The sequence below is a fragment of the Photinus pyralis genome, unplaced genomic scaffold (assembly GCF_008802855.1).
Source record: "Photinus pyralis isolate 1611_PpyrPB1 unplaced genomic scaffold, Ppyr1.3 Ppyr1.4_LG3a, whole genome shotgun sequence".
NCBI lineage: Eukaryota > Metazoa > Arthropoda > Insecta > Coleoptera > Lampyridae > Photinus > Photinus pyralis.
Genome location: NW_022170509.1, coordinates 5,105,295 through 5,132,032, shown reverse-complemented (window position 1 = coordinate 5,132,032; position 26,738 = coordinate 5,105,295). Strand labels below are relative to the sequence as shown.

The following is a 26,738-nucleotide window of genomic DNA, read 5'->3' as shown; positions in this document are numbered from 1 at the left end:
TAATTATTTTATCAAAAACGGCAATAAATCCAATTAGCAAAATCATGTTAACCCATGGAAATTTCCTAAAGAATTGAAATAGGTTTTGACACAGACGGAATGGGACGCTAAAAAAGCACTGAAAACAAATATCGCAGCTATTTGGGCTGTAAACGTTGGTTTATGTTTACGAATTTACGAACAATATGGCATGTGTTGATAATGACTGCTTTTTGTAAATGTTTATATGTGTTTTTATCTAAGCCTAAAAGTTGTAAATTGTGCTGTATTGTCTTTGGTATAGCTTCGGTAGCACTAAGAATAATGGGAACTATAAGAGTAGATTTCATTCTCCATTGCGCCTTAAGTTCGAGAGCTATATCAGTGGATTTGCGGTGTTTTTCTACATGTGTTTTAGTTAAGTTGTTAGTGTTGGGAATGATGGCAATGTCTATTGTATGGATATTTGTGTTTTATTTATAAGTGTAATGTCCGGTCTATTATTGTGGATAGTTTTGTCTGTGAGTAGTGTCCTATCACAATATAATTTATGTGTGTTGTTTTCAAGTATTATCGTAGCGTGTATTTGTAGTATGGTGTCTATAAGATATCACATTCGGATAGATAAATGTGCGTTGCTATAGAATCAATCCAATCTTGGTTAATCTCTTGTGGTAATCTTCCATGTAAAGGCTTTTGGTTCCATGTCTGTATGTTATTAATGATGTATGTAAGTTTGGATGTGGGCGGGAGTATATTCGTTTCATGTAGGTTAAGAGTTGTGTAAGATTTGTCTGCAGATGTTACTGTTTTGTGTAGGACTGAAGTATCTGATTTGTTATAAAAGTATTGTCGCAAATTGTGTATTTGTGTTTGGTGCCATAGTTTTATATCTATAAGTCCTCTACCTCCTTCCGAACGAGGAAGGTAAAGTCGTATAGTAGAGGAGTGAGGGTGATGTATATGGTGTTTTGTTAATAGTGTACGTGTGTTTCTCTGTATTTGTTCTAAATCTGTATTTGTCCAACGTATAATCCCAAAAGAGTATGTAAGTACTGGTGTGGCATAAGTGTTAATGCTTTGATTGTATTTCTACCGTGTAATTTTGTTTTAAGTATACTGCGTACTCTTTGTAGGTATTGTGTGATAAGTGTTTGTTTTAAGGTGGGAATAGACCAAGCAAACATTGTTGTGCAACAGTTGAACAACAGTCGAAAAACACACAAGTTTACACAGTGAGTACGTGTTGCGCAACAGTTGTGCAGCTGTTGTCGAACTGCTGCGCGGTGTTCGCTCACGAGGCGGTACTTCAAAGGAGATGTTGCCTTACAGTGTGCACACAGCATCTTCAGTGTACACGCGTATACGGGTCAACTTTACTGAACGAACACTGGACAAACACCGGAGAAAGCAGGCTGGCCGGTGACCAACAGTTTGTCGACAATGTTTTCTCCCCACGGAAACAAGTTAGCCAACAGTTGCCTACCTGTTATTCAACTGTTGCACAACAATGTTTGCTTGGTCTATTCCCGCCTTAAAATTATCTTGTTCGAGTTCATAATCTAAAAGGTGTCTTTTACCAGCTGTGAATGTTGTGATGTGTTGTGTTTTACATTTATCGATTCCAAAGTCCATTTGTATGTCACTTGAAAATGTTTCGGTGATGTGTAGAAGGCGATTAATTTTTATGCTTGTGGAAGAGTATAATTTAAGATCGTCCATGTAAAACAGGTGTGTAATGTTGTGATGTATTTCGTGGTTATGTTTAATATTGTACCCAAAGTTAGTAGTGTTTAACAAATATGAAAGTGGATTAAGAGCAAGACAAAACCAAAGCGGACTTAAAGAATCGCCTTGAAAAATTCCTCTTTTAATTTGTATTGAGCGGATTGAGCCAGTAATAAGTTTTGTGTCATTTAGTGTAACACGTAGAGTGTTCCAACATCAACATGACATTATGTAATTGCGGAATTGTGTAATATTGTTGCGGCCTTTGTATATTGCGAATACTTGTTGTAACCAAGAGTATGGTGCGGAATCGAATGTTTTTTGTAATCATAAATGTATGCAGTGTGTATGTTTCGTTTGTTATGTCTGGATTGTTCAAGTATTACAGAGTCTATAATGAGTTGCCGTTTACAGCCTCTGGAACATTTGGTACACCCTTTTTGTTCTTCGTATAAAATGTTATCAGTACAGTGTTGGTATATTTTGTTGTAATTAGTGATGTGGATTGTAAAATAACGATTTGTAAGTTACATAAAAAACTGTTATATTACGCGTAACTTACAAGAGGTCAGTTTTTTATGTAATTTATGCCTATGAAACAAAAATGACAGGAAATTTTATAAAAATATTTGTAATTTACGTAAAAAACATAAATTACTGGTAATTTTACTGTAAAATTACGGTTTAAAAAAAATGGTAAGTTACATAAATTACATAAAATACCATAAAAAACATAAACAATTGGTGATTATACACGTAATATTACGCACTTAAAAAAACGTGTAATTTCACATCACTAGTTGTAATGCATGATGTAAGGATTTTGTATATTTTCGGAAGGCATGTAATTGGTCTATATTTAGATGGATCTTGTGTATTGTTGTCTTTTGGGAGCATTTAAGTGATAGGTACCTTGTGTAAAGAATGCAGGAGTGCGATCTGGTGATTTAAGAAGTTCAGTAAATTGTTGTGCAAGGTAAGAGTGAGTGTAGGCAAAATATTTCCACCAAAAGTATGTTATCAAAGCCTATACTTTTCCAGTTATGTATGTGATTAATAGTTTGAATGATGTCTGTTGTAGTGATGTTTGTGTTATTCATAGGGATAATGTATTCAGTGCGTGTGGTTTCTGTAGTAATCCACGGGGCATGTGGATTGTGTTTATTGTCTTTGGTCCATAAGTCAGACCAGTATTGATGAAGTGAGTATAGAGATGGTGGAATGAGTTTTTCATTAGTGCTGTTTTGTGTTAGTGAACTGTAAAATAGTTTTTCGTTATGTTTAAATTGTGTGTTATGGCGCTTTCTATCTACAATTTCCCTATAGCGCTTTAAACGGTTTGTGTATATCCTGGTTGTTAATGAATGAGCAATTTAAACTTGCCGCGTTTTTGCTACTTTCATTTCAATGCTTTCATATACAATTTTAGTTACCTGCGCATAACTAATGCGTGCACAGAATAATAGATAATTTTTTGATTTCAACATTCGCATGTACAGTTAAGTTAAAGCAAGCAGAACAGTTAAACGTTTAGTTCTTTTAGCTGATTGGGGTGAGTTTTCCTTTTGTCCTTTCCTTCACCACCCCATTCACACTTTCAAACAAGTTTACGCCGAATCGCCGAAAAACTAAAGGTAAGATAAACTTACTTAAGATACAGTCCGCTCATTTACACTGCTGTATATTGATAGTTTTTGTGTGAGTGTATCTCTATGTTCGTTATAGTTTGTATTTTGTTCTCTTGTGCTGTGATTGTTCAGTTTTGTAGTTTTTTTTTTTTTCTTTTTTATAAACCAGATTAGCGTATTCGCTTTACATGGTTGAGTGATTAAACAAGGTATTATGTGATGCTACAGACTAGAGGCATATGCCGCACTAAGAGTACCGAGCTAGGATTTACGACTGCACTCATGATAATTATTAGGAAATTAGTCATGTTTCACTGATCGCTGTCATCTGTGGATGTGGTGTGTAAATAGATGTCTTGGGGAAGCTGACGTTTGAGTCTGGTGTGGATACCCTTGGCACCTGTGTTATAACTCCGGGCTCCTTCGCACTGGCGGATGTTCTGGAAGTATGTTCGTGATGTGGCTTTGATAAAGTCTTTAATAGGTGGTATGTTCGCCTCTCGATGGAGTTGTGAGTTTCGCATAAACCATGGTGCGTTAAAGATAATGCGAATTATTTTATTTTGAAGGATTTGAAGTTTCCTTAAGTGTGTGTGGGAGGCAGCGCCCCATATCTGGCAAGCATAAGTGAGGACTGGCCTGATAATTGATGTGTACATTAGACATCCTACATCGTGTTGAAGGGGTGATTTCCTGTTGACAATGGGATACAGTAGTGCTAGTCGTGTATATGCTTCGTTCAGTTTCTTATTTATATGGTATGCCCATGTCAGTTTCCTGTCTCGAAAAACGCCTAGATATTTCACTGCGCTATCCGATGGGTTCCATTGAATTTGTTGGGTATCAATTATGATGTTTGGCGGTAGGACTGGGCGTCGCAGAGTAAATATTTTGGCCTCGCATTTGGTAGCATTGAGTCGTATACACCATTTCTCGTACCACGTCAGCAAGGTGTCAGCATACTCTTGTAGGTGGCGTGCGGCAGTAAGAATGTCAAAATGTTGAGAAAGGAGAATCGTGTCATCTGCATACATGGCGATGGTGGAGTTTATGGGTTCAGGTATGTCACACATATAGATGTTGAATAACGTTGGACCAATGATTGTGTTGTACTTGTGTTAGTTTTCAAGAACGAGTTCCTTGTATGTAGTGTGTAATCCGAGGTGTAATCCGACCCAAGTCACGCCTGATGTCATCGATGCGATTTATCAGGCGTTTTTCCCAGGCTGGGGGAGAGCATTTTTTTGTTGTGTGCTGTTCTTTGTTTATTGTTATTCTTGCCCCGTTACATCTAGAAACTGCAACCGCACCGCAATACACAACAAAGTGTAGTTGATGTAACCTTGTGTTATCGTTAATGTAATTTGGTAAAATGTGGTCATTTAATGTTCGTGAAATTGTGCGTAATTTTGTAGTGTCACTTTGTTTAGGTATTCGTGATCTTTGTGTTGGGTCAGTGTTTGAGAATTCTAACAGTGCATTGTTAAATTCTTTTTGAAGGGATGTGAGTGTTGGGTTTGTGTGATTATTTGTAGCTATCGCTGAGTTGTTGCAAATGTCTGTATTTCATAGTTGTTTAGAACGAATGTATTTTCTTGTACGGTAAGTGTGTTGTTTGTGTTGAGTAGTGCTTCAATTTCGTGCTTATTTATTCCTGTGTGTCTAATGTAGGAGTGTATTTTTAATAATAACTCTACGTTGTGGTGCAATTATTGTTATTATTTAGTGAACCGTGTTATACAGGGTTCGGTCAAAATGACCCGTGTGCGTTTTAAATTGATCTGGAACTATAGTGAAAACCGTTGAAGGTGAAGTGGTCAGCGAATTAGCCTCATTTCTTTTACTTTAAGTATATTGTGTAACATCATCAACCTAACCTTAATTTACTCTGATAGCTATATTTATCAATACAAATCTGCACTAATAGTTCCTACATACCGGCAAGATTAAACGTCCTTGCCGCGATTTTGTGTTATTAATCATAGGCGATTGGAACTATCCGCCCTGCGTGAGTAACAGAGTAGCTAGTTAAATTAATAACAATCACACCAAAAGTGAGATATGGTTGAAAAGCCAAAAAGTAAAAACAAAAATTAATGCTAATAATAATATTAACTAACTACATTTCCTTCCAGGTGAAATTTCTAACAGAATCTTTACTGAATTTTTTGAAAGCCGACATTTGTTCGTTTTACAAATAAAGGGACTCCTTCCAGGCTCCGAATCGATAGGGTATTATCTTCCGTTGACTCCTACGCGAGAGGTAGAAATATAGGGTCATTTGTCGGCCAATCACTTATTGTAAGTTGTGAATTAATTTTATTATCCTTAGTTATGCCACAGCATATCTACTAAGCAGCACACAGACCTCTACTGGAAAATAGAACTGTAGTTTTTTCTTACTCCTTTTAGCTTTAGAGTATTGCAAATGTAGAAAGAACAAACCTTCACCTAAAACTCAACACATTATTATTACGGTCCCACAGGTATTGATCGGCCTAACTAAATTGCGATTATAAAATAAGATCTCTGTAAATTTATAGAATCCGTCTTTTTCCGTATCTCTACTGAAAAGAAGCTCACTTACCGTATCAATCAGTTTTCATTGGTAAATTTTATAAGTAGGAAATCATAGAACTGCCCATTTCATTGTAAATTGTCAAAATAGCTATTCCGTTCCTTTTGTTCAATTCCGAAGTATATAAAAACTTTCAAAGACCAAATTTTAGGATGACCCTAGTTCGGAATTGGAATACTATTTCACTTCCTATATAATAACGATCTAATAAAATTTCCGAAGAAGCGAAATTCCGATTCTTCGGTAAGGAGGTATAAAATCGAATAATTTGTTTCATTCCATCCCGCAGGATTATTACTACAAATTGTTGTACGCTGTGGTTTAAGTTGATGGAAAAATCCGAAATGTGTTCGCTAGAAAATTTCCTCTAAGAAAATAAGAAATCAATTAATTTTAGGGTAAAATTTATTGATCAAACAGAAAGTACTCGTGGATAAACCCATATTAATAAATTTACAAGCTCGACCTCTATTGTGTAAGTATATTACAAAAAAATGGAACACTATTGTTTTTTTATGCGGAACTGTGTGAGGAATGTAAACGAATTAATTCTTTTTTCTATTTCGGTGTCACAATGATGATTTTGTACAACTGTTTTTGGCCGAAAACAGTTGTACAAAGACAGTGATTGTAGTCGTTTTTTAGCGCATTTTTGCAAAAAATTTTTTTTGTAAAAAGTAGCTTTTAATCTCACTTTGGCTGACTGGCTGGCTGGCTGGCTGGCTGGCTGGCTGGCAGCAAATGTGGGCGCGTAGAAGAACTCTTGTAGAAAGGCAACGGGTGTACGTGTATCTACAGGGCCGTGAAATTTGTCAACCTTAGGGACATGGCTACATGATGTGGGGTTGGCGACATCTGGGCGTCATCCTCGAGCGTAGTAAACTAACGTGAAGGTTTTTCAGTTTTTTCCTATCTTCTACTACAGTTTTGGTCCGATTCTTTTGAAATTGGTGTCGTCGGAAAGATGTTGTAAACGCGCACAACTCCTGCGTGGCGGAATTTTGTTTTTTGTCATAGGGGCGAAATTAACGACCTTTTGCGAGGCGCGCGCGCGCGCGCGTCTTCGAGAAGTAGTCAACTTCGGGCGCCTTTTACTTTCCGTTGCGAACTCACGCGGTTTAACGTTTCGTGAATCTCGAATCGCTGTCTCTCTTTCTCGTGTCGCCAATAGAAGTGAATTGCGGGTGAACGGGACGTCGGAAGTGGGTACCGTAAAGGGAATGTGGTAGCCCGCGACACGATCTCACTGATGGTGGAGTCAAATCTTCAATCGCGAATTGCGGGTGAACGGGACGTCGGAAGGGGGTACCGTCAAAGGATATGTGGTAGCCCCCGACACGATCTTCCTGATGGTGGAGTCAAATCTTCAAACGCGAATTGCGGGTGAACGGGACGTCGGAAGGGGGTACCGTCAAAGGGAATGTGGTAGCCCCGACACGATCTTCCTGATGGTGGAGTCAAATCTTTAAAAGCGAATTGCGGGTGCACGAGGAAAGTGGGAAGCGGTTAGTGAATGTAGTATCCTTCGACAAGATCTGTTATTGATGGTTGAATCGAAAGTGGCTAATAGAATACTGATCTGCCACACAAAAATGCGCTGAAGTCCCTTCGATCTCAAACGAGGACTTTGATAATTTTTTTGGTAACTCATCTCTTAAGTTGGCAGTTACTAGTTAGTACAAGTAGGTACTTCGGTGGGTACTTCCATGTTTGAACTTCAAAATGTCAGTCTTACTACGCTGCCGACCTAAAACTTAACGGCATAAAAAGTGTTCCCAACATAAAACATGTTAGTTCTAATGTTCCCTATAGTTTCTGATAATGATTTTTTTAATTAAATTAAAGCACCGAAATAGAAAAAATAGTATGAAAAACCCGTGTTACAATGCGACCTATTGTAATACTCCTATCTTGCGGACACTCGTGGCTACGCTAGCGTAGCCACTCGTGCCACAAGATAGTCGTATTACAATAGGTCGCATTGTAACACTTGTCTTTCAATATACTATTGTAGAAACTCTGGAAATACTTTCTAGCAGTGTTGTAGATCGCGCAATGAATGGAAATCGTGTTCGAGACAGTCACTTATTGTACGATACATCCAATAATCAGAACAATAAATCGCTAACAGAGTATTCTCAATTTTCCCTTAATTTGGTGTCGATTGAACTCAAATATCCAAATGATTCTTCAAATTCCTCCAAGTGTAATTAGTATAAATTTCATTTGGACCCAACCTTCTTTTACAACTTTGTTATAAAGAAGCTAGACATAAAGTAGTGTTTATTCCGAAAGTCTCGCATAATTTTTCATTACTTGCCACAATTTGAACTTACCTTACAATCAACTTATTAAAAAGTAACAAGGGCAATAAAGTAGATTCCGTCCTAGAAATTCAAAACGTGCAATGTCAGATATTTTAAGTTCGATTGTTGTAGTAAACGAGAAACCACTTCGCAGCAAAATTATTTTCCACTATATTTGCTAACTTTCAAACAAGAATAGTGTGTTTTTATTAACGATCCTCGAGATCGTTTATAATTTTGTATTGCTGTCTGTCTGTCTGCCTGTCTGTCCGTCCGTCTGTCCGTGTGCACGATAACTTTGTGTAGAAACGTCCGATTGCTTTGAAAATTGATACACATGTTTTTCAGGATAAAGGTCGCTAATGCATTTCGGCTATGTAGACAATTAGATGAATCCTATGGAGATGTAGTTGTCTGCAAAGGACGGCATTTATTGAGAGCATTTATGACAAACGCGAATCGCAATCAAGGCAAAAATACAGTTTGATATGTAAGGGTTGCCCTTGTGAATGTAGATGTAATTGGAACTCACTTTTTTTGGACAACAGTAGATCATTTTATGTGATTTACGACTGACTTTTTGCCGTCATTTCCGGCGTATTGGATAGATATAAGATATAATATTAAGTGTAAGAAAAGGGGGTGCACAATATCGGTGGTGGTCCAAAATGTTTGTTATATAGCTATAGTTAATTTGAAATTCCAATTCATTTCAACTGGGATTCTCAAATAAATATTGTTTTCGGTGTTTTATCCCTTCTTCACACTTGCTCCTATGTATAGTAATAATTTCGGCCTCTTGAAATTCCTAACTGCTGCGTTTTAACACAAAACCGAATTTCTAAGATATAATCCATTTTGAAAGCTCATTATGAGGCAAAAAAATCTATTCTGCTATTCCGGTCCCATTCAAATTTAGTTCCGCCATCACTTATTCACAGTCACGGTATAGCAAGTCACCTTCCTCTTTAATTTAGAGGGACAAGCTTACAATAAAGCAAAACGCGTTTTCTTTCCAACTTCACATTTTAACTTATAGTATAATAAATCATTTATCACGTTTGTAAATTTTCTCGAGAAGTTAGAAGAAGTTTGTTTCATACCGCAAGATAAAATCGGGTCACTTGGTTTTGAGTCCTGTATAAGAATTTATAGTTGTCACTTTTTGTCATTTGCGACGCGCACGTTGAGTTTCATTTAATCAAACTTTATGATGGATTTAATTTGTGAATTTTTTTAGAAGGCTGTTTTTTCTTTCAGTCACAATATTAGGGTTATAACAGTTTTTGTTACTTCACATTATCCTTCACATGTAGAGGTCGCCGTGCTGTCATCGCCCAACATCAGTCACGTGTTAGTACTTTGCGGCTGTTTTTGTATTTGCGAGCGACCTAATCATGTCAGTTTTTTAGCATTGGAAATGCTTATGCTATGTATGGGTATGAAGTTACTGGTTAGTCGAGCAGAAAAGAAGAAAATTGGTGTCGCATCAAGTGATGATTGTCCCGTACTTGACTGCAATCGGTAGATTCAGGAAAAGTCGCGGATACTGTCGATACGGTACGTTTTGTTAATTCGAATCTAAATTTATCGCACATCGCCAGTGATGGTATTACACGCATGTTACGACGCTTATTATTTAGAAAGTTTACGTTTGCGACACGAGCGAGCTTGCGAGCGAGTGGAGCAAGTAATACCGTATGAATAAGGGTTATTTGTGTTTTACATATGGCGTTGTACGTTTATTCTTTCCAATGCCTCCGATGGTTGAAAGTATTGCGAGATGAATTTTTTTTAAGATATTTACGCTTATTAAGATGACACCTACTGTATATTTTGTTTTCGGATCTACAGTTCGAGATACTCCATTTTTCAACTCTACGCTTGACACCTCTCTTGTTCAATTTGTATTGATGTATTATTTAGAACGTTTGACAGGATGGATGCTTGGTAAATCAATACGAAAGGAAATAGAACAGAAAGAAGTTTTCTAGTATCATCACTTTAGAGATTGAAGTAAGTAGTGCAAATTGTTATTGATCTGATCGAGGGGAACGGTGCAGCCGCCGATTGATTTTTTCTACAATGAAAGAGCTTCCTTTTATTCTATAAATAGCACACGTAATTACATATGATTGTTTTAACGTAGATATGATTAAGGCGCGGTAGCCGAGTGGTTCAGATAGATGGACCCATGGTTCTAATGCAAAGATCGATGGTTCGAATCCCCGCGTCTACAAATTTACCGCAATCCAAATTATATCAAGCTCATGAGAGGTACGGCTGAATATCAAGCCCATGAGAAGCATAACTGTCAAAAATATGAGCACCCTAATTCATAAAATAACTCGCCCTGAAATACCTCGAGGCAAACGGAAAGACACGGCTCATTCATCTATATCAGTCGATAAGATATACCTTGTAGTGCGTAGTACCGGTAGCAAATTTCCGTTCCCTATACAAGATGGTGATCGGTGGCACCAAGATATATAGAGACTGGTAGGCGCGCTTATACCTGTAAAATTTGACGCCAAATCCGGCGCTAGGTAAACTCAATGCATAGATGGCGCCAGGGTGATCAGTGTACTTCAACCACAGACAACATATACTACAGACGGTCAATCTTAAGGGGAAAAAGCACGCTAAGTTTTGTTTCAAATGTCCCCTTATTTAAAAACCTGCTATCCCTCGATTTTGCTCCATCTATTAGCGCATACAACAATGTGTTGGTTCTTCTACAGATTTCTTTTATTGGAATGGTTTTGCAAATTGTCTAGGGAAAGAAGTATTGATACTTTATTGTTAGAAAGCTGTCCCACAAGAAATCCCCATAATTTACATCTGAGGCGAAGTGCTGATAATCTTTGCAGGTACACATCACATACAAAGCAAATATCACTTTATATTCGCAATTACGTATTACTCGTTGTCTTTGGGTGCATAAGAAACGATATATCTAACTTGCACCACTTTTCGAATTCTCGAAAAAAGTTTATCTCCGTGTTTGTTTATATACCTACGTACTCTACTTGCCTACTTGTCTCTCCGTTTGTGGAATAAATCTTGCAATCAGCAATTTAACTTCATTTAACTTGGAGAAAACCTAAACGTAAGCAAATTTTCGAATGATTATTTGCATCATATCCATATGTAATAAATCCCATTTGAGGTGTGCAATTATCGGTCAATTACAGCGGTAATTGCATTGTAGAAAACGAAAGAGCCCTGCGATAATTGCACATTTCATGGGAATACACTTATATGTGGCAATGCAATCAATGTGAATTGCCTGCAGATGCAGAACCTGCTCGAGAAGCGGATGGAAATAGGTCACAAACCATGTCAATAAGTGAGAAACTCGATTACTTAATCGGAATACAGAAGGAAACAAAAGAAACGGTAGCTCAATTAACAAGAAAACTTGATGAAGTCATAGCCGAAAATTCGGAAAACAAGAATAAAATAATTAGACTGGAAAAGGAAATCGAGAGTTTGAAGAAGGAGGTGAATCCTGAGCATATTATCACAGATTTAAGTATATTTAAATCTGTGATATTATTAATGAAATAAACGAGCGTTCTATTCGACAGAAAAATGTTGTTGTTTTTGGTCTACAAGAAAGTGTCAAAGAAGCTTTACCCGAACGTAAAGCGGATGATAACCGTCAAGTACAGGAGATCATACAGCACATCAATCCCGAATGTGACACTCAGAATTTATCAATTTTCCGTCTTGGAATTGCTAATTCTAACCGCACACAACCTCGACCATTAAAAATTATATTTAAATCTAATGAAGAGCAGAAGAGCATTCTAAGAAACAAACTGAAACTAAAACTAACGCAACCTACTCGCATATCACAATTAGCAACGACCAAACACCTAATGAGCGTGATTACCTAAAAAAATGCGCGAGGAACTCGATCAAAGAAAATCCCGTGGTGAGAAAAATTTAACAATACGGTATGTGCGCGGACTGCCTAAAATTGTAACCGATCCTCATTCATGGATATTTTTAATGAAGTGGGATTTCACCAGTTAATAAAGGAACCGACTCGAATAACACCCACCTCAAGTACTTTAATTGACTTAATGTTTACGTTATGTCCTGAAAAGATTAGCAACATACACCATCTGTGCCCTCTTGGAACGGCGGACCATGATGTTATCGCGTTTGATTATGCTGTTGGTTGCGAAGTAATAAAAACCTCTAATATGGTAATTCGTTACAGAGACATAAAGAGTATCGATCATGTGGCGTTTAGCCATGTAGCCTCTATGTTAAATTGGCAGGATGTTAACTTTTTCGATAATGTCGATGACAAATTAAATTTCCTATACTCCCTAATTAATAATTTACTTAATATTTTTGCACCAATAAAAACGATGATTACGAAGAAAAAGTATAGTCCATGGTTAACTAAGAAAATACGTAGGCAGATTCGAAGAAAGAATAATGCTTGGTGTCGATTCCGTTCTACCAGGTCTCAAGCTGATTGGGTATTTTATAAAAACTTGCTCAAAGATACAAAACGTATGATTAATACTGAAAAAAGGATTCAAATGAATCATTTTGTGAATCATAATGCATCTAACCCTCGTACTCTGTGGTCTGGACTGCGTAACATGCAGATTATAGACAGAAAAATTTCACATTCAACGACACATGCATTGTCAGATCCGAATACCGTTAATAAATACTTTAACCAAAGTGTACATCACGGAAACGCATTTACACCATCAAACCTTAATGTTGCCGAAAATCGCATTGCTATAAGTATGAAAAATTTTGATCTTAGTTCTGTCACTAGTTGGCAGGTTTTGGATGCAGTTCAGTCATTGAGTAAGTCATCAAAAGGCAACGACAACATATCGATGGACGAAATTAAACTATGTATTCCGTTTTGCATAAATGCTCTCACTGATGTGATTAACTTCTCGTTGTATAGCGGTACCGTGCCCTCAGCGTGGAAAACTTCAATTATCAGCCCGATCCCCAAGGTGACACACGCTGTAAGCATTGAACAGTACAGGCCTATTAGCATACTTCCGGCCATGTCGAAGATTCTAGAAAGAATAGTCCATAAGCAAGTCGATGCGCACCTAGAAGAGGGAAATCTGTATTACGAGAAACAATCTGGTTTCAGAAAAGATCATAGTACAACTACGGCGCTGCTTCATACCATAAGTACGCTGAAGCGCAACATCGATCGTGGTGAAGTTACATTGTTGTGTTTGCTAGATTTCTCTAAAGCCTTCGACACTGTTAATCACTCTACTTTAATTACGAAACTAACATCTCTAGGATTCTCCAGGCGGGCTTCAAACTGGTTTAAAGACTACCTTTGTGATAGAAACCAACGAACGAAAATAGTGACTGATGGTAATATTTTGATTTCTCATTTTAGGTCCCTTGCTATTCAATACATATGTTTCTGATCTTCACCGATACATCTCAATGAACATATTAATCAACTAAACTGTGACTTAATGGTTATTTATGAGTGGGCAACACTAAATAATCTTAAACTGAACCCTGCTAAAACTATAATCATCCCAGTCGGTACCAAAAAAGGCATACACAGATTTTTTCAAGAACAAATAACACAAACACAAGCTGTGAAAATAAATGGTGTCTGTGTAGAATTTGCAACCTCTGCGCGAGTCCTTGGTTTAACTCTGGATCGAACTTTAACCTGGGAACCTCACATTAAACTTATCTGCTCAAAATCATCACATCAACTGAGAACCTTATATAAGGCTAAAAATCTTTTGTGTACACACATTAAACTAAAGCTGGTAAAACAATTAATACTACCTCATTTAACATATGGTGATGTGTGTTATCAGGGACTCAAAAAACAATTGTCTTATAAAATACAACAAATTCAAAATCACTGTTTACGTTTTGCGTGTAATCTTAAACGTAGTGATCATATACAACCTATACTTAAACATCATAATATGCTAAATATGAGAACTAATCGAATATACCACATGCTAAGAGTTTTGCATAAAATCATTCTTAATCGAATACCGCTTTATCTCTACACAAACTTCCGGGCACTCAGTAGTTTCCATTGTTACGGTACTAGGACTTCAAATATTTATATTCCTAAGGCTCAGACAAGCATTGGAGCATCGTCCTTTTATATACAAGCGGCCAAATTGTGGAACAAGCTGCCAGAAGATGTTAGACACACCAGGTCCTGTAATGGTTTCGATCGCACGTTTTTTGTTTGTTGCAGGACTCTGAACATGTTTTTTTGATGTTTAATGTGTAAATTTATACGTAGAGAGCTATTATGTTTTCGTTTTTCTTGTTATACTGTTTTACTTACTTTTTACTTTTTTTTTTGTTATATTTACTTTGTATTTCATAATATTGTTAACTTGTTTTGTTATATCTGATGCGACCAAGTTTGTAGAGGGGGGATACTAATGGCCCTATGGCTTCTCCTATCCCTTAATAAATTTATATTATTATTATTATACACTTTAACAATTTTATAAGTAGGTAAGGCGAGTTTGTAATGTTTATTCGGGAAATATTCCCCCGAATTACACTCGTGCATCAAAATAAACCTGATAATTTTTAGCGCATTTTCCAACGAAGTTGGGTGCGCTATTGCAGCCACTTTCTCTGTCCGTCCGTCTGTCCGAGGTCTTAACTATACTTCTACAGTTTTCAAGATATTTAGTTCGTTCTTTTTGCATTCGGTAGCGTATCGCTCTGGCACCTGAGTCAAAGAAAATCTTGACGATTGAAGCTGCGCAATGTTAACTTTTTTATTTATTAATATATTTTGTTGAAATTTTAATCACAGATACTTGTAGTAAAGGCAAATATATCGCATATAGTAAAAATCAGATGTGCACATGCGCAGAATGCGCAATGCAAACTTTCTTATTTATGGAGATATTTCTTTGAAATTTTAACCAAAGATACTTATAGTAAAAGCAAACGTATTGCATATGGTAAATATGAGATTAATAAGCGCATGCGCAGGACGCGCAATATCAACTACGCAGTAAGTGTCAACTTCCTTATTTATGAAGATATTTCTTTAAAATTTTAACCATATATGCGTCTAGTAATCAAAAACGTAGCGCACATAGGTATGGCCTTTGGAGAAGTATTGATCAATTTATGGAAAATGCGCTGAAGTTACACTTCATAATTTGTTAAAAGAGCATTTTGATGCACTTGTGCAATTACCTACGAAAATTGTCACAAAGCAAAGTTTTAATAGCGATCCTCGAGATGGTTTATAGTTTTGTATCTATTACTGTCTGCCGGTTTAGTGTGTTGTCACTTCACTCAACGAAAACATGTGTATTGTATGCAAAAAAAATCCCCTGAATCCGTAAATGACAGTCTAGCTGACCGGAAACTCCGGGAACATATTTCTATACACAAGAAAACGAAGAAAAGATGGGAAAATATCGTTTTTTCGCATTTGACTTAATTAGGTATCTCGTATTCTTGTTAACTATTCCTCTTACGGAAAAAATGAAGAGAACGATTTGCTTAGAATCGATTTTTCTATCAGATACAGTTGGTATGATTTTTATTAAACAGAGTGCCAAGGGCCTATTATAAAGTTACTTTCTTGTTCTATTTCTGGGGTTTCCACTAAACAGGCCACTAAACTAATTCCACAGTCCGTCGATTTGCAAAACTCATCGGGACAACAGGAATAGGTTGTTTTACGGTTCCACCATCCATAAAAATATTGAAAACGCTATGGGAGTCATCCAGTTTGAAGGACAAACCATCGAGAAGGGCGTATCAACAAAAACAAATGGTAATTTTTGGGATTACTTTTTTGTATTTTTCCAGAAAAAAACAATAACATTTAAAAATGAACGGTTCTGTACCAACAGAAAATTCGATTCTATGAGCTCGAGCAATAGTTGACGAGATAATATGGGAAGTCAAATGTGAAAAAAACTGCATTTTTCCATTTTTTCTTGTTTTTTTTTTGTATAGCAATATATTCCGGGAGTTTCCGGACAGGGAACTACATAAAATACACTTGGTTTCGTTGTGTGAAATGCCAACATCCAGTTTAGAATACTTTTGGAACTAATTTGACTGGACTATGTTGACCCTACACATTGACATAAAATAAAGTTCGTTAAGCGCTCTCTCCCCTAATCAAAAAATGTTGTGATGGTATTATCACAGATACATATAGGTAGGCAAGGCCGTGCGAGGGGGAGGGGCGAGGGGGGCCAGGCCCTGGACGCCAAGTCTGGGGGGCGCTGAAGTCGCCCGTCGTCGCCTTTGTCGGGAGCGTCAAAGGCGTGAGTGAAAGATTTACCTCGAATTATACAGGGTGACAATTTGAAAACTTACCACCCCCCACATCTTAGTAAATAAACGAGATATTAAAAAAAATCAAAATCCGTTTCGGTAATTCGGAGGGGGAATCACAATGACATAGTTGGCGACGCACCCCCTCACACCCCCTGCGCCCCAGCCACCCCAACTTTTAAATCTTAAATAGTGACCCCCCCATGTGTGATACGTCGTTGAAAAGCTCTGAAAAAATGCTTTCCAACCATACCAAATAGCATTACATATAGGTAGGCAAGGCCGTGCGAGGGGGAGGGGCGAGGGGGGCCAGGCCCTGGACGCCAAGTCTGGGGGGCGCTGAAGTCGCCCGTCGTCGCCTTTGTCGGGAGCGTCAAAGGCGTGAGTGAAAGATTTACCTCGAATTATACAGGGTGACAATTTGAAAACTTACCACCCCCCACATCTTAGTAAATAAACGAGATATTAAAAAAAATCAAAATCCGTTTCGGTAATTCGGAGGGGGAATCACAATGACATAGTTGGCGACGCACCCCCTCACACCCCCTGCGCCCCAGCCACCCCAACTTTTAAATCTTAAATAGTGACCCCCCCATGTGTGATACGTCGTTGAAAAGCTCTGAAAAAATGCTTTCCAACCATACCAAATAGCATTACATTTAGGTTAGTAATTATCGTGCAAATCAAAAAATAAACTAATATAATACATTTGAAATCTGTCGTATTTAAAACGCAACCGGCGAACATAGACGAACTAAGACAGAGAATAATTCAAGAATGTCGAAATATTGCAAAACCAACATTGGAAAGGTTCGACAACAGTTTGACAATAGATTATAACTGGCGATCAAAAATGAGTTGCTGTCGAGTCGGCTTTGGAAGTTCAAGTTAAATACGATTTTCCATGTTTATTTTTTGATTTGCACGATAATTACTAACCTAAATGTAATGCTATTTGATATGGTTGGAAAGCATTTTTTCAGAGCTTTCCACTGACGTATCACACATGGGGAGTCACTATTTAAGATTTAAAAGTTGGGGTGGCTAGGGCGCAGGGGGTGTGAGGGGGTGCGTCGCCAACTATGTCATTGTGATTCCCCCTCCGAATTACCGAACCGGATTTTGATTTTTTTAAATATCTCGTTTATTTACTAAGATATGGGGGGTGGTAAGTTTTCAAATTGTCACCCTGTATAAACGAATCCGTACATACTCTTGTTTCGTATTTTATAAATTCAGAATCAGTAAATAGTATATTAAGATACAAGTGTATACTCAAGTCTTTAAAGCACGCGCAACGAGTTTAAGGGCACGACGCAAAGCGGAGTGCCTTTAACGTTGCAAGTGCTTTAAAGACTAATTATACACGTGTATCTTATAGTATTTTTAATTATACCTGCAGTATAATTTAAAAATAGGGAATACAATGAAGTCATATTGACGTTATACTCGAATACGTGTCTAATTAAGTGGGCTGGGTGTTCGTAATTTCACGATTGCCATGTAAATGTCACTTGACGTTTGCTTATAAAAATCATCGTCTTTGTGAATTAAACGATTTCCGTTGAAAAAGATAATACACCGCCCATTAAATCGATTGTTGTAAAATCTAAACAAACGTTGATAGGTGTAAAATCCAACTCCAGTAAAGCCTATTATAAAGAATATGAAAAGTTGTTTCCATGGATGAATAGGAAGTTACTTACGAATACAGTCTTAAATGCATCCATAATGCTGGCATATATGAAGGAAATGTCCAAGGTATTTAAATCTTCTATATTTTGGTGCATTCATTCAAAACTTTAAAGCAGTGCTGCGATTAAAAAGTGGAACAGATTTGGAAGCATACCCTAAATTACCCGCGTTTGTGAAAGCTTCAACCAAAGGATAGGTACAAAAGCCAAAGAAATGTTCTGCATTTACAGAAAGTGACCTAAGAGGATTTTTTATTTCATCCAGATGACAGTTTCAAAAGTCATACTTGAAGTATCGTTACTTAGCAACTTTAAAGCACGTGTGTTTTAAAGGCCCTTTTTCGCACGCATTTGAGTATTTAAAACGGAGATTGTGATTCAGGTATAATAAAAAATTAAAAAATTAAAAACTGTCGCGTTTATAAAGTCGGTAATTCCATGGAGTTAGGAAATCGAACAAAAGCGCTTGCATTTTGATCTCAAATTGCCAGGGCACCACTGATTTTCTTAAAAGCGCCAGTTTTTAATTATCCAATTTCTTGGATTCAAAGTTCAGAAAATTAAAAGCTATAGTATGCATGGATTCGTAATTTTTTTCTCTACAGAAAACCTAAATAGACTTTCTCTCTAAAATAATTAGAGAAGTCAATAATCAGAAATGAAAAAATTACTATTGCAATTCCTATGGTGCGTTGTTCAAGTCACCACCCGGTATAATATATTTATTATGGAAAAACAAAAATTATGTTTATTATTCTAATAAAATCTTTCCTTGTCCAACCTCATAATTTTATATGTGAAGGCCAAATTTAGTTTCCGCCCTTGTATAACCAAACCCGCTCCATCAATTTTTTAAATGTTTAGAAAAGAGAAAAATGAAGAATTAAAATGTATCCTATTTCATGTAATTTATGATGTTATACAAGTGAGCGCTTATCTTATCTACGGAAAGGCCGGTGTTCAAGTCGAGGAAATAAGGTTTGAGTATATGTATTTTATTTTTACAAAAATGACTCCATCTATTTATTACACACTTTTACCACACACAACAGTTTTCTGTGCGTCTACCACATTTTACAACAATTTATTTCGACTGCTTCAAGGTAGACAACACACTAGCCGTACTTTATTAGGTGTTGCGTTTATTTCTACAGCATTGCATTGACCGTCTGTAGTATAAATGTTGTCTGTGCTTCAACTTAATGTCATTTAAATTGTTTTAGGTTATGATGTTATGTACAAAAATTTGTTACTTAGCGACTTGGGATGGTTTGGCATCTACAGTGTGTTATACCTAGTTATTGTTGCAAACAATTTCGGTAAATAAAATAGACAAGTACTAATTGGATGTATAAGCAAGCAAACTTGCACATCGCACTGTTCACTTTGCTAAAGTTCAAAGTTACAGAGCATTGAGGGGTTCCACTAAAAAGGATGCTCGTTATCACAGTAAATAGTAGCGCAATACCTGCATTACAGACTTCTCACCCCGCCTAGCTGTCGGAGTTTGTACTGGATCAAGCGATGTCAACAAGTCATTGATCAATGTAAACCATATGTGAACAAACCAGGAGCCGCCCTTCTTATATTAAGATAAGCATCAAATGACCCTCACCTACACAATCTACGGTGTAAGCAATCATGCCGAGAGCTGTAAGAACCTCTTGACACAAAATCATTATTGCCCGTTTGATTAGCGAGATTCTCGGCTGCTGAGATGGGGATTGAAGGAACTGGCAAAAGTCTACATTATTACTGTTAAGATGGAAGGTAGGGGACCCGACTTGTTGAACCTACCTTGTTATTTTATAACTTAATCTCGGAAGCTCTCAGGATCTAAATGCTGGATAGAAGGGGACTAGTGCAATAATTTTAACCAACTTCTGTTCCAGGAGTGTGGCAGTGCTAGAGGCTGAACTACAAAACGGAAGTAGGAAAATGTGGCTTATCCTAACCTTAGTCATCTTCCCATTTAACGCCTCTGCAAAACGACCAACTTCGGACTTCAGAAGAATGACAGATCACTGCGTAGGCAACGACGTGGAATTGTATTAGGTGTCGATGCTAACGATGTGTGGGGAAATACAACTACACTACACTTCTGCACAGCTTCCTTGCCTTGGGTCTCATGCCGAGTACAATTACTTAGTGGTCGCTCTCCTACTTTCCATGGAAATTTAAAATACAGATGCGTTAAAACATAGACCCTTTTTCCATATTATTATCAGGGAAACTGCCTGTTACATTTTTTACAAATATTTACAAATAAATTTTCTATAAACAACGTCAACAATTTAATGAGACCAATTTTGCTAGTTACGCATATTTTTAAGAAGCTGCGCGTTATGACAATCTACAAAACAAGAATTGTAATTATTGCATTTACACTAAGTAGGTAAATTATTTTGACTAAAAAAAAGTCGAAATGCTTCAATTACATACTGAAGGAACTTGAAGTAAAGATGTATCACGAGTTAAGGGCGTATTGTGGTCTCAAACACTTTCTCATATTTGATGGTTTAATTCAAATTTAAATGACGTGTTTGAATAAATTGACAGTTTTGTGAAGTACACTGGGATGGGTGGCGACATCTAGGGAGCGATTTTAACTGGCGCCGCATTCTGTCTTACATAATGGCGGCGAGTCATCCTACCAAATTAATATATCTTGGGTGGCACAAACTCGTATAGGATATGGAAGTAGTCCTATCCGATTTCGTGATCGTGATCAATTATGTGTAATGTAAACATTGCACTATCCTCATTTGCATTTTCAAAACATTGGAACCAAGTAATAAAGGGCATTTTGGATACAGACAAAAAATAATGAAAAGTATGAAATATTTTACGATTTTTTTGGATCTTAGTAATTCCGTTGGACAATCCAGTTTGATTTTGTAACTTTTGAAAATCTTTGATCCAGTGAACTGCATCTACTTCGCAAAATTCGGGTCTAAATTTTGTTCCCAGTTCTACATTTTTCTTTGCGTCTTCTTCACTTCACTTCTTTTATAACTTGACACTGTTTATCAAATATGCTATATTCCGCTAGCAAATCACGAAATCGGATAGGATATGTAAAAACATTCACTACTTCCATATCCTATACGAGTTCGTGCAACCGATCTTGTATAGGGAACGGAAATTTGCGACCCGGGCTGCCGAAAAAAGGAACGAAACTAATTGGGCGAAAAAACATGAACAGACAAAAAAAGATTCCGCAGTCCCACACCCTGAGAGCCAATACCAACACCGGCTGTCGAAATAAGTCGATTAGGTTGAAAGAGGTGGTAAAGATTCCCACACAACTCCCGAAATCCCACACCTCGGCTGCCCGGACCAACGCCACTCCAAAATACCACACCCTGGCTGCCTAACTATCAAAATGGGACCAACGACATCCCAAAAAAAAACTCCAGACTGTGAGCCCGGGACGCGCATGCGCGCAAGACAGACGTGATCCAAAAATGACCGAAATTGACCTTAGAATTGCTTATGGGAAATAACATGGAATTTTGACCAACGTTGCACCAGAACTCTCATAGCCTATCTACTAAAATCTCTGACTATTAATCCCCTTATGTGTTAATCTGGAACTTACAACAAAACTGTCAAGTTGTACAACTAACGTTATTAGACGGAAATATAATGAGTTGAAGAAAACTGTAGCCGAGACAAATTGGGTGAAAATGATACATACAGATGTCAACAAATTGGCCAACAGTACGACGTTAATACCTGCCAAAGTGTGATACAGGAAGAATTAAATAAAGTCTGCAAATGGATGCATAATTATAAACTCTTCACCAATCCAGAAAAAACTAAAGCGATGTTATTCCACACTTCACATATGCAAAAAGTAAGCAAACCAAGAATTATTATGCATATATTGTCATTGCATTTCGGTCACAGCAAGGTATGCAGTTGCAGTACCATAGAAATAGTGAACGATATTAAATATTTGGGACCCATAATCGACTCATCACTTACATACGATAAGCACATACAATATCTATACACTCAAAGATAAAGAAAATATCAGGAAGCTTTATTTACTGAGCAGATTTGCCAATAAAAAAACCATGGAAATAGTTTACAAAGCACTAATTGAGGGGATATGCATCTGAGCAATCATACGTAAAAAACTCAACTCGCTCCAATTACGACTTCTCAAGCTAATTCTTGGCAATAATCACCTGCAAACACATGATTTGCTGCAATATACAAATACGTTAACATCAACCGGATTTTACAAGTACCTTCATTTGCTGAAGCACTTTGATGTCAACGAATTCAAAATACCCTTACCGCATTCGTATGGAACTAGAAGAACCATGTGCGCAGTGCCCTATTGCTACAACAAATACGGAAAAAGGAGATTAGAATTTACCACACTAACACTGTATAATTCCTTACCTAGAGATATCCTCAACATCCAACAAATTGGAACCTTCAAAAAAGAAGTGAGAAAATGGCTCATACAAGGGAAGGGACCTGAAATCAAATATGACCTATTCATTGCTTTGATTACACGAAATTTTAAAGCGGGAGACACATATCTTGTGATCAATATTTCTGTGTAACATTCAATAATTGTAAAAAATTGTATACCTACTTACTTTATTATAAAGGAACCAAACGATAAGTTTATCCTAAACTTGGTTGGACCTCTAACATTTGGAAATGAGTAATAATAAACATTTCAAACATTATTATTATTATCTCTAAGCACATACATTAATACAGACGGAAAAAAATTTATTCTTTAAAATTTTACTTAAAATAATCTAAAACGTCGACATTTGATGAAATTTTAACATATGTATCTAAAAAATAGTGATCGCAATAGCCACCTAACACGAGCTAGGAAGCTAAAAGTCATGGGAACTCTTAGATATTCAAAAGCATCTTCACTTTAAAATTCAGTCGTATATATGGTTCGCTGCGAATTGTTCCCGGCTAACAGGGACGGGTCTAGACAAACAAAATTGGGGGGCGTAAATCAAATTTTGCCAACTCAACTGTAAAAATTTCCAACTCAAACGGGTAATACCCATCTAGTAAGTGGTAGTATAGAATTAAATAAATAATTTGTAAATTTGACACTTTTATTACAAACTGCTCGACAAACTGTGAAAACTGATATAGAAAAAAAGTGAAACAGTTTTTGCACTCCGCTGTTTCTGAAGAGCCAGTTTTCTTACGCATTTTCCAACGAAAACCTATCCGCTGTCATTCCTTTTCCCTATAGATGAATTGTAAGATCATTAACATTTATAATCGCCAACTGGTAATGAAATTTTCCAACTCTTCTTACCTTAGGCATTGGAGAGCCAGTCTCCCATGCTCCCCTGTCGGCGAATTGTGCCGCGTCGAATCGTACTCTGAGGCAAATATTTTACAGCGAATCGTTGCCGGCGGATTGACTCCCGGTGAATTGTACCCGACCCTTGGTCAAAGAGCTAAGGAATAAAGAGCGTATATAGGTAATAGGTATATAGTGGCCGAGTTTAATCGTAAAAGTTGTCTTTCTAATTTAAAAACCTCTTGGGTAGTTCTGGTAGAAAGTAGGTACGTTTTTTTTGTATGCTTCAAAAGTTCGTATCCGTTAAATCTTCCTCTAGTAATTATGTGATCAATGATCACCTAATCTCAAATGACGGTAACACACCCTTCTAGTGTGCGTAGGTGGTTAATCTGCTACGTCTTTAAAAACAAAGCAAGCAATTTAACTTTACTCTATAGGTCGCAATTGATCTATTGAATTTCCAAAGTAAGAATGAAAAACATTTAACCGTCTCCGAAGTAAAATAGTTACAATCATTCATTTGTTTTCTTGTTTTAAGTAACTTAGCTTGTCGGGCAATTCCCGACATTTATTTGTGCTTATTTATTAATGGTCGACCTCAAACCGCTTGAAATTAGTTTGCAATAATTAGCATTAATGAAAAAGTACCGCAGAAAATCTAATTGTAAATGTAGGTACGTTAGCTGTATCGCCCGTATATGTACCTATGGCTGCAATGCGAGATAAATTTATAGAGCCCTTGTTCTTGTATTGAGATAAGGATTGAGATGACGTTCTCTACAAATCTCTATTTACAGGAGTAGAACATTTTAAAACGATGTACCTAGTTAACGAAGCTTTATTAAGCCAACAAACTTCGATTGAAAATTAACTGAGATTATCGAGTTATAATATCGAGGACGCTTCTCTTAATGCCCAAGTTCAAAATTTATGAAGAAGATGAGAATGAAGAAAGATCTAAATTGGTTTGTTTATAAACGATGAGTGAAAATTTCGGTTTTCGCCTATGTTAATTGCAAGTTACCAATAAATCTCACAAGAAAGAAAAATGGTTAAAGTTTAGGTAATTGTCGTCCGCCATTTTAAAAGTCGATTCGCGTGACAACATGAAAATATAAATAAATCGTATGTACCTATGGGTATGTCACGTTTTATTTCGTAATAAAAGATTTAATGGTTTTTTGACGCGTTATTCTTCAAAATGACCAGAAATACTTTTGCGAATTGCAACTCGGAAGCAAAATTCAATAAACAATTATGTGTAAAGTAAATTGCGCAAAATAAAAACGTCGCCGAGTGCACACCTAATGAAAGTTACCCCTTTAGATGTTATCTTTGTTTAGAAAGTAAACAACTTGATCTTTCGTCCCATTACTTTTTGAGACAGTCGCGGAAGTACTAAATTTGGCCGTCTCTTTATCAACATTCTGCATCGGAAAAGTCGGAAGAAGTTAATTTCGTGTTTGAAATAGTTATATTGTTCAAGCATCAACCCGAAATATTTTTCAACTGTTATAGCATTGTCTTGCCTATTTTAGTCGAAAGTATTTACCTCTTCCACATTTAAACTTTCAAATGCGACTTGGGGGTCATGGCCATCAGTATTCTTTTAACCGTGGTTAACTGTGCTCTGTGCGCCGATATTGTTGGTTGTTGGTGGACTTCATTTAAAGAATGATTAGGTACTTATGTTATTTATAAATGGTAGTGTTAACAGTATACAATGACATGTACGCGTTGTACTTCATTGTCATCGGATTTGCAACTGTGTCTTCTAACAACTTAGGTAACGTAAACATTCCATTTACAAAATTGCCACAGCTTTATTTTCTATTTTGAACTCTTTTGAAACTAAAAGAAAAACACATATTTGTATCCTTGGTATAACAATTGAATAAAGATTCAGATTTATTATTCAATGCTATAACAGAATACACCTACGCTCTTACATTTTAGAGGTACAAAATTAGCTCCACTCCTCATAACAATATACTTGGTTATTTGCCAATAAAAAAAGTTTAATGTTATTTTTACATACTGTCAACTGAATTTATAGCACTATCAACAACAGTAAATCAACGAACGATAATGTAAGAGGACTATCAAAGTAGGTATAGCTAAAAATTATTTACATAATAGGGACTATTTGAATTAAGCCTAATTATCCACTAAGTACTAAATGACTAATATTACTGTTTTATTGTTTTACGGATTTATTACGTATATAATTGGTGAAGTATACGGGGTGTTTTTTTGGGAGCTTTAGTTAAAAGTTTCTGGGAAAGTAAAATAGGTAGGATTTTGAAAATTTGTACTTAGGAGTTACTCTGAAGGCCGAATCGATGTAAAATATTTTCAAAATGGCCGCACTTCCGGAAACACCGGAAGTAGATAGTAACTTCGTTATTTTGCATTTTTGGATTCTACGTGAAATTTCAGTTCTTTTGATACCCATATGTCATATCTGCCATTTATGGTTTTTAAGTTATTTTGACTTTAAGAAAAAAAAATGGCGGATGCAGATGGTTCCTTGATAATTGATTACTTGAAAAAGGTTATAGTCATGGCAACCCATTTTTATCAGTGCATAGAGAATGAATAGGGCTTTCTTTTACTGTACTTAAAACAAAGTTAAGTTGCGAACAACCGCACCTATGGAGATCCAAATTTAAGAAACTTCAAAGTCTATAAACTCAGTTTTTTTAAATGGAATGACCATGTTCTTAATATTACATGAGATAGAGAATCGAAATTGGCATATTTTGATATTACATGTTCCTATAGCTATCTTTAACAGTTTCTGATTTATTCGCATTTCATTGAATTGATCTCGGAATTGATGCCATTTTTTTTCGCATTTTCTTTTTAGTAGTTGGCCATGATTTTATAACAATCGAATTTTAAACAAATCAAGGAATGGAGTCTTTAATACCATTGATTCTAGTTCTAGTCTAAATAATTCATTAATAAATAACTCATTTAATAAGGATATAGGACAGAAAATTTTTGAAAAATCTAAACAGAGTCGGTCAACTGAATTTCTTAAACAACGTATAAGTCTGGAAATTAAGAGAGGTAATGCGATATCTGTTCTAGCAACAATTCCATACCAAAAATGTTTCAACAATATTTTGCATTGAATTTATTTTGTTAATCTTGCATTTGCAATTCAATTCATTTTCTTAAATATTCTCTTGT

The 26,738-nt window shown here is 36.5% G+C and overlaps 2 protein-coding genes and 1 long non-coding RNA gene across 9 annotated transcripts in view; all 3 read left to right on the top strand.

Moving 5' to 3' along the window:
* The window catches only part of LOC116166217 (protein eva-1 homolog C), a gene marked incomplete at its 3' end in the record, with an annotated part of 131,620 nt that overhangs the window by 69,621 nt on the left and 35,261 nt on the right, over positions 1-26,738 (top strand). For 2 of the 7 annotated variants that reach the window (XM_031481080.1, XM_031481081.1), the window contains 1 exon segment: positions 24,869-25,326. In XM_031481080.1, coding sequence (XP_031336940.1) covers positions 25,242-25,326 — 85 coding nt within the window. 7 annotated transcript variants of the gene reach the window in all.
* LOC116166216 lies at positions 10,101-13,743 on the top strand. The gene is made up of 2 exons (XM_031481078.1): positions 10,101-10,235; positions 11,515-13,743. Exon 2 carries the CDS (start codon positions 12,224-12,226, stop codon positions 13,655-13,657), a length of 1,434 nt encoding a protein of 477 aa, XP_031336938.1. The 5' UTR covers positions 10,101-10,235; positions 11,515-12,223; the 3' UTR covers positions 13,658-13,743.
* LOC116166220 lies at positions 19,758-20,517 on the top strand. Its single transcript, XR_004144293.1, has 2 exons — positions 19,758-20,002; positions 20,125-20,517. It is a non-coding gene; the product is annotated as an uncharacterized LOC116166220 (long non-coding RNA).

What these genes read in the sequence shown, in the direction of transcription:
- LOC116166216 (XM_031481078.1), top strand. Translation starts at nt 12,224, where the DNA reads ATGGATATTTTTAATGAAGTGGGATTTCACCAGTTAATAAAGGAACCG.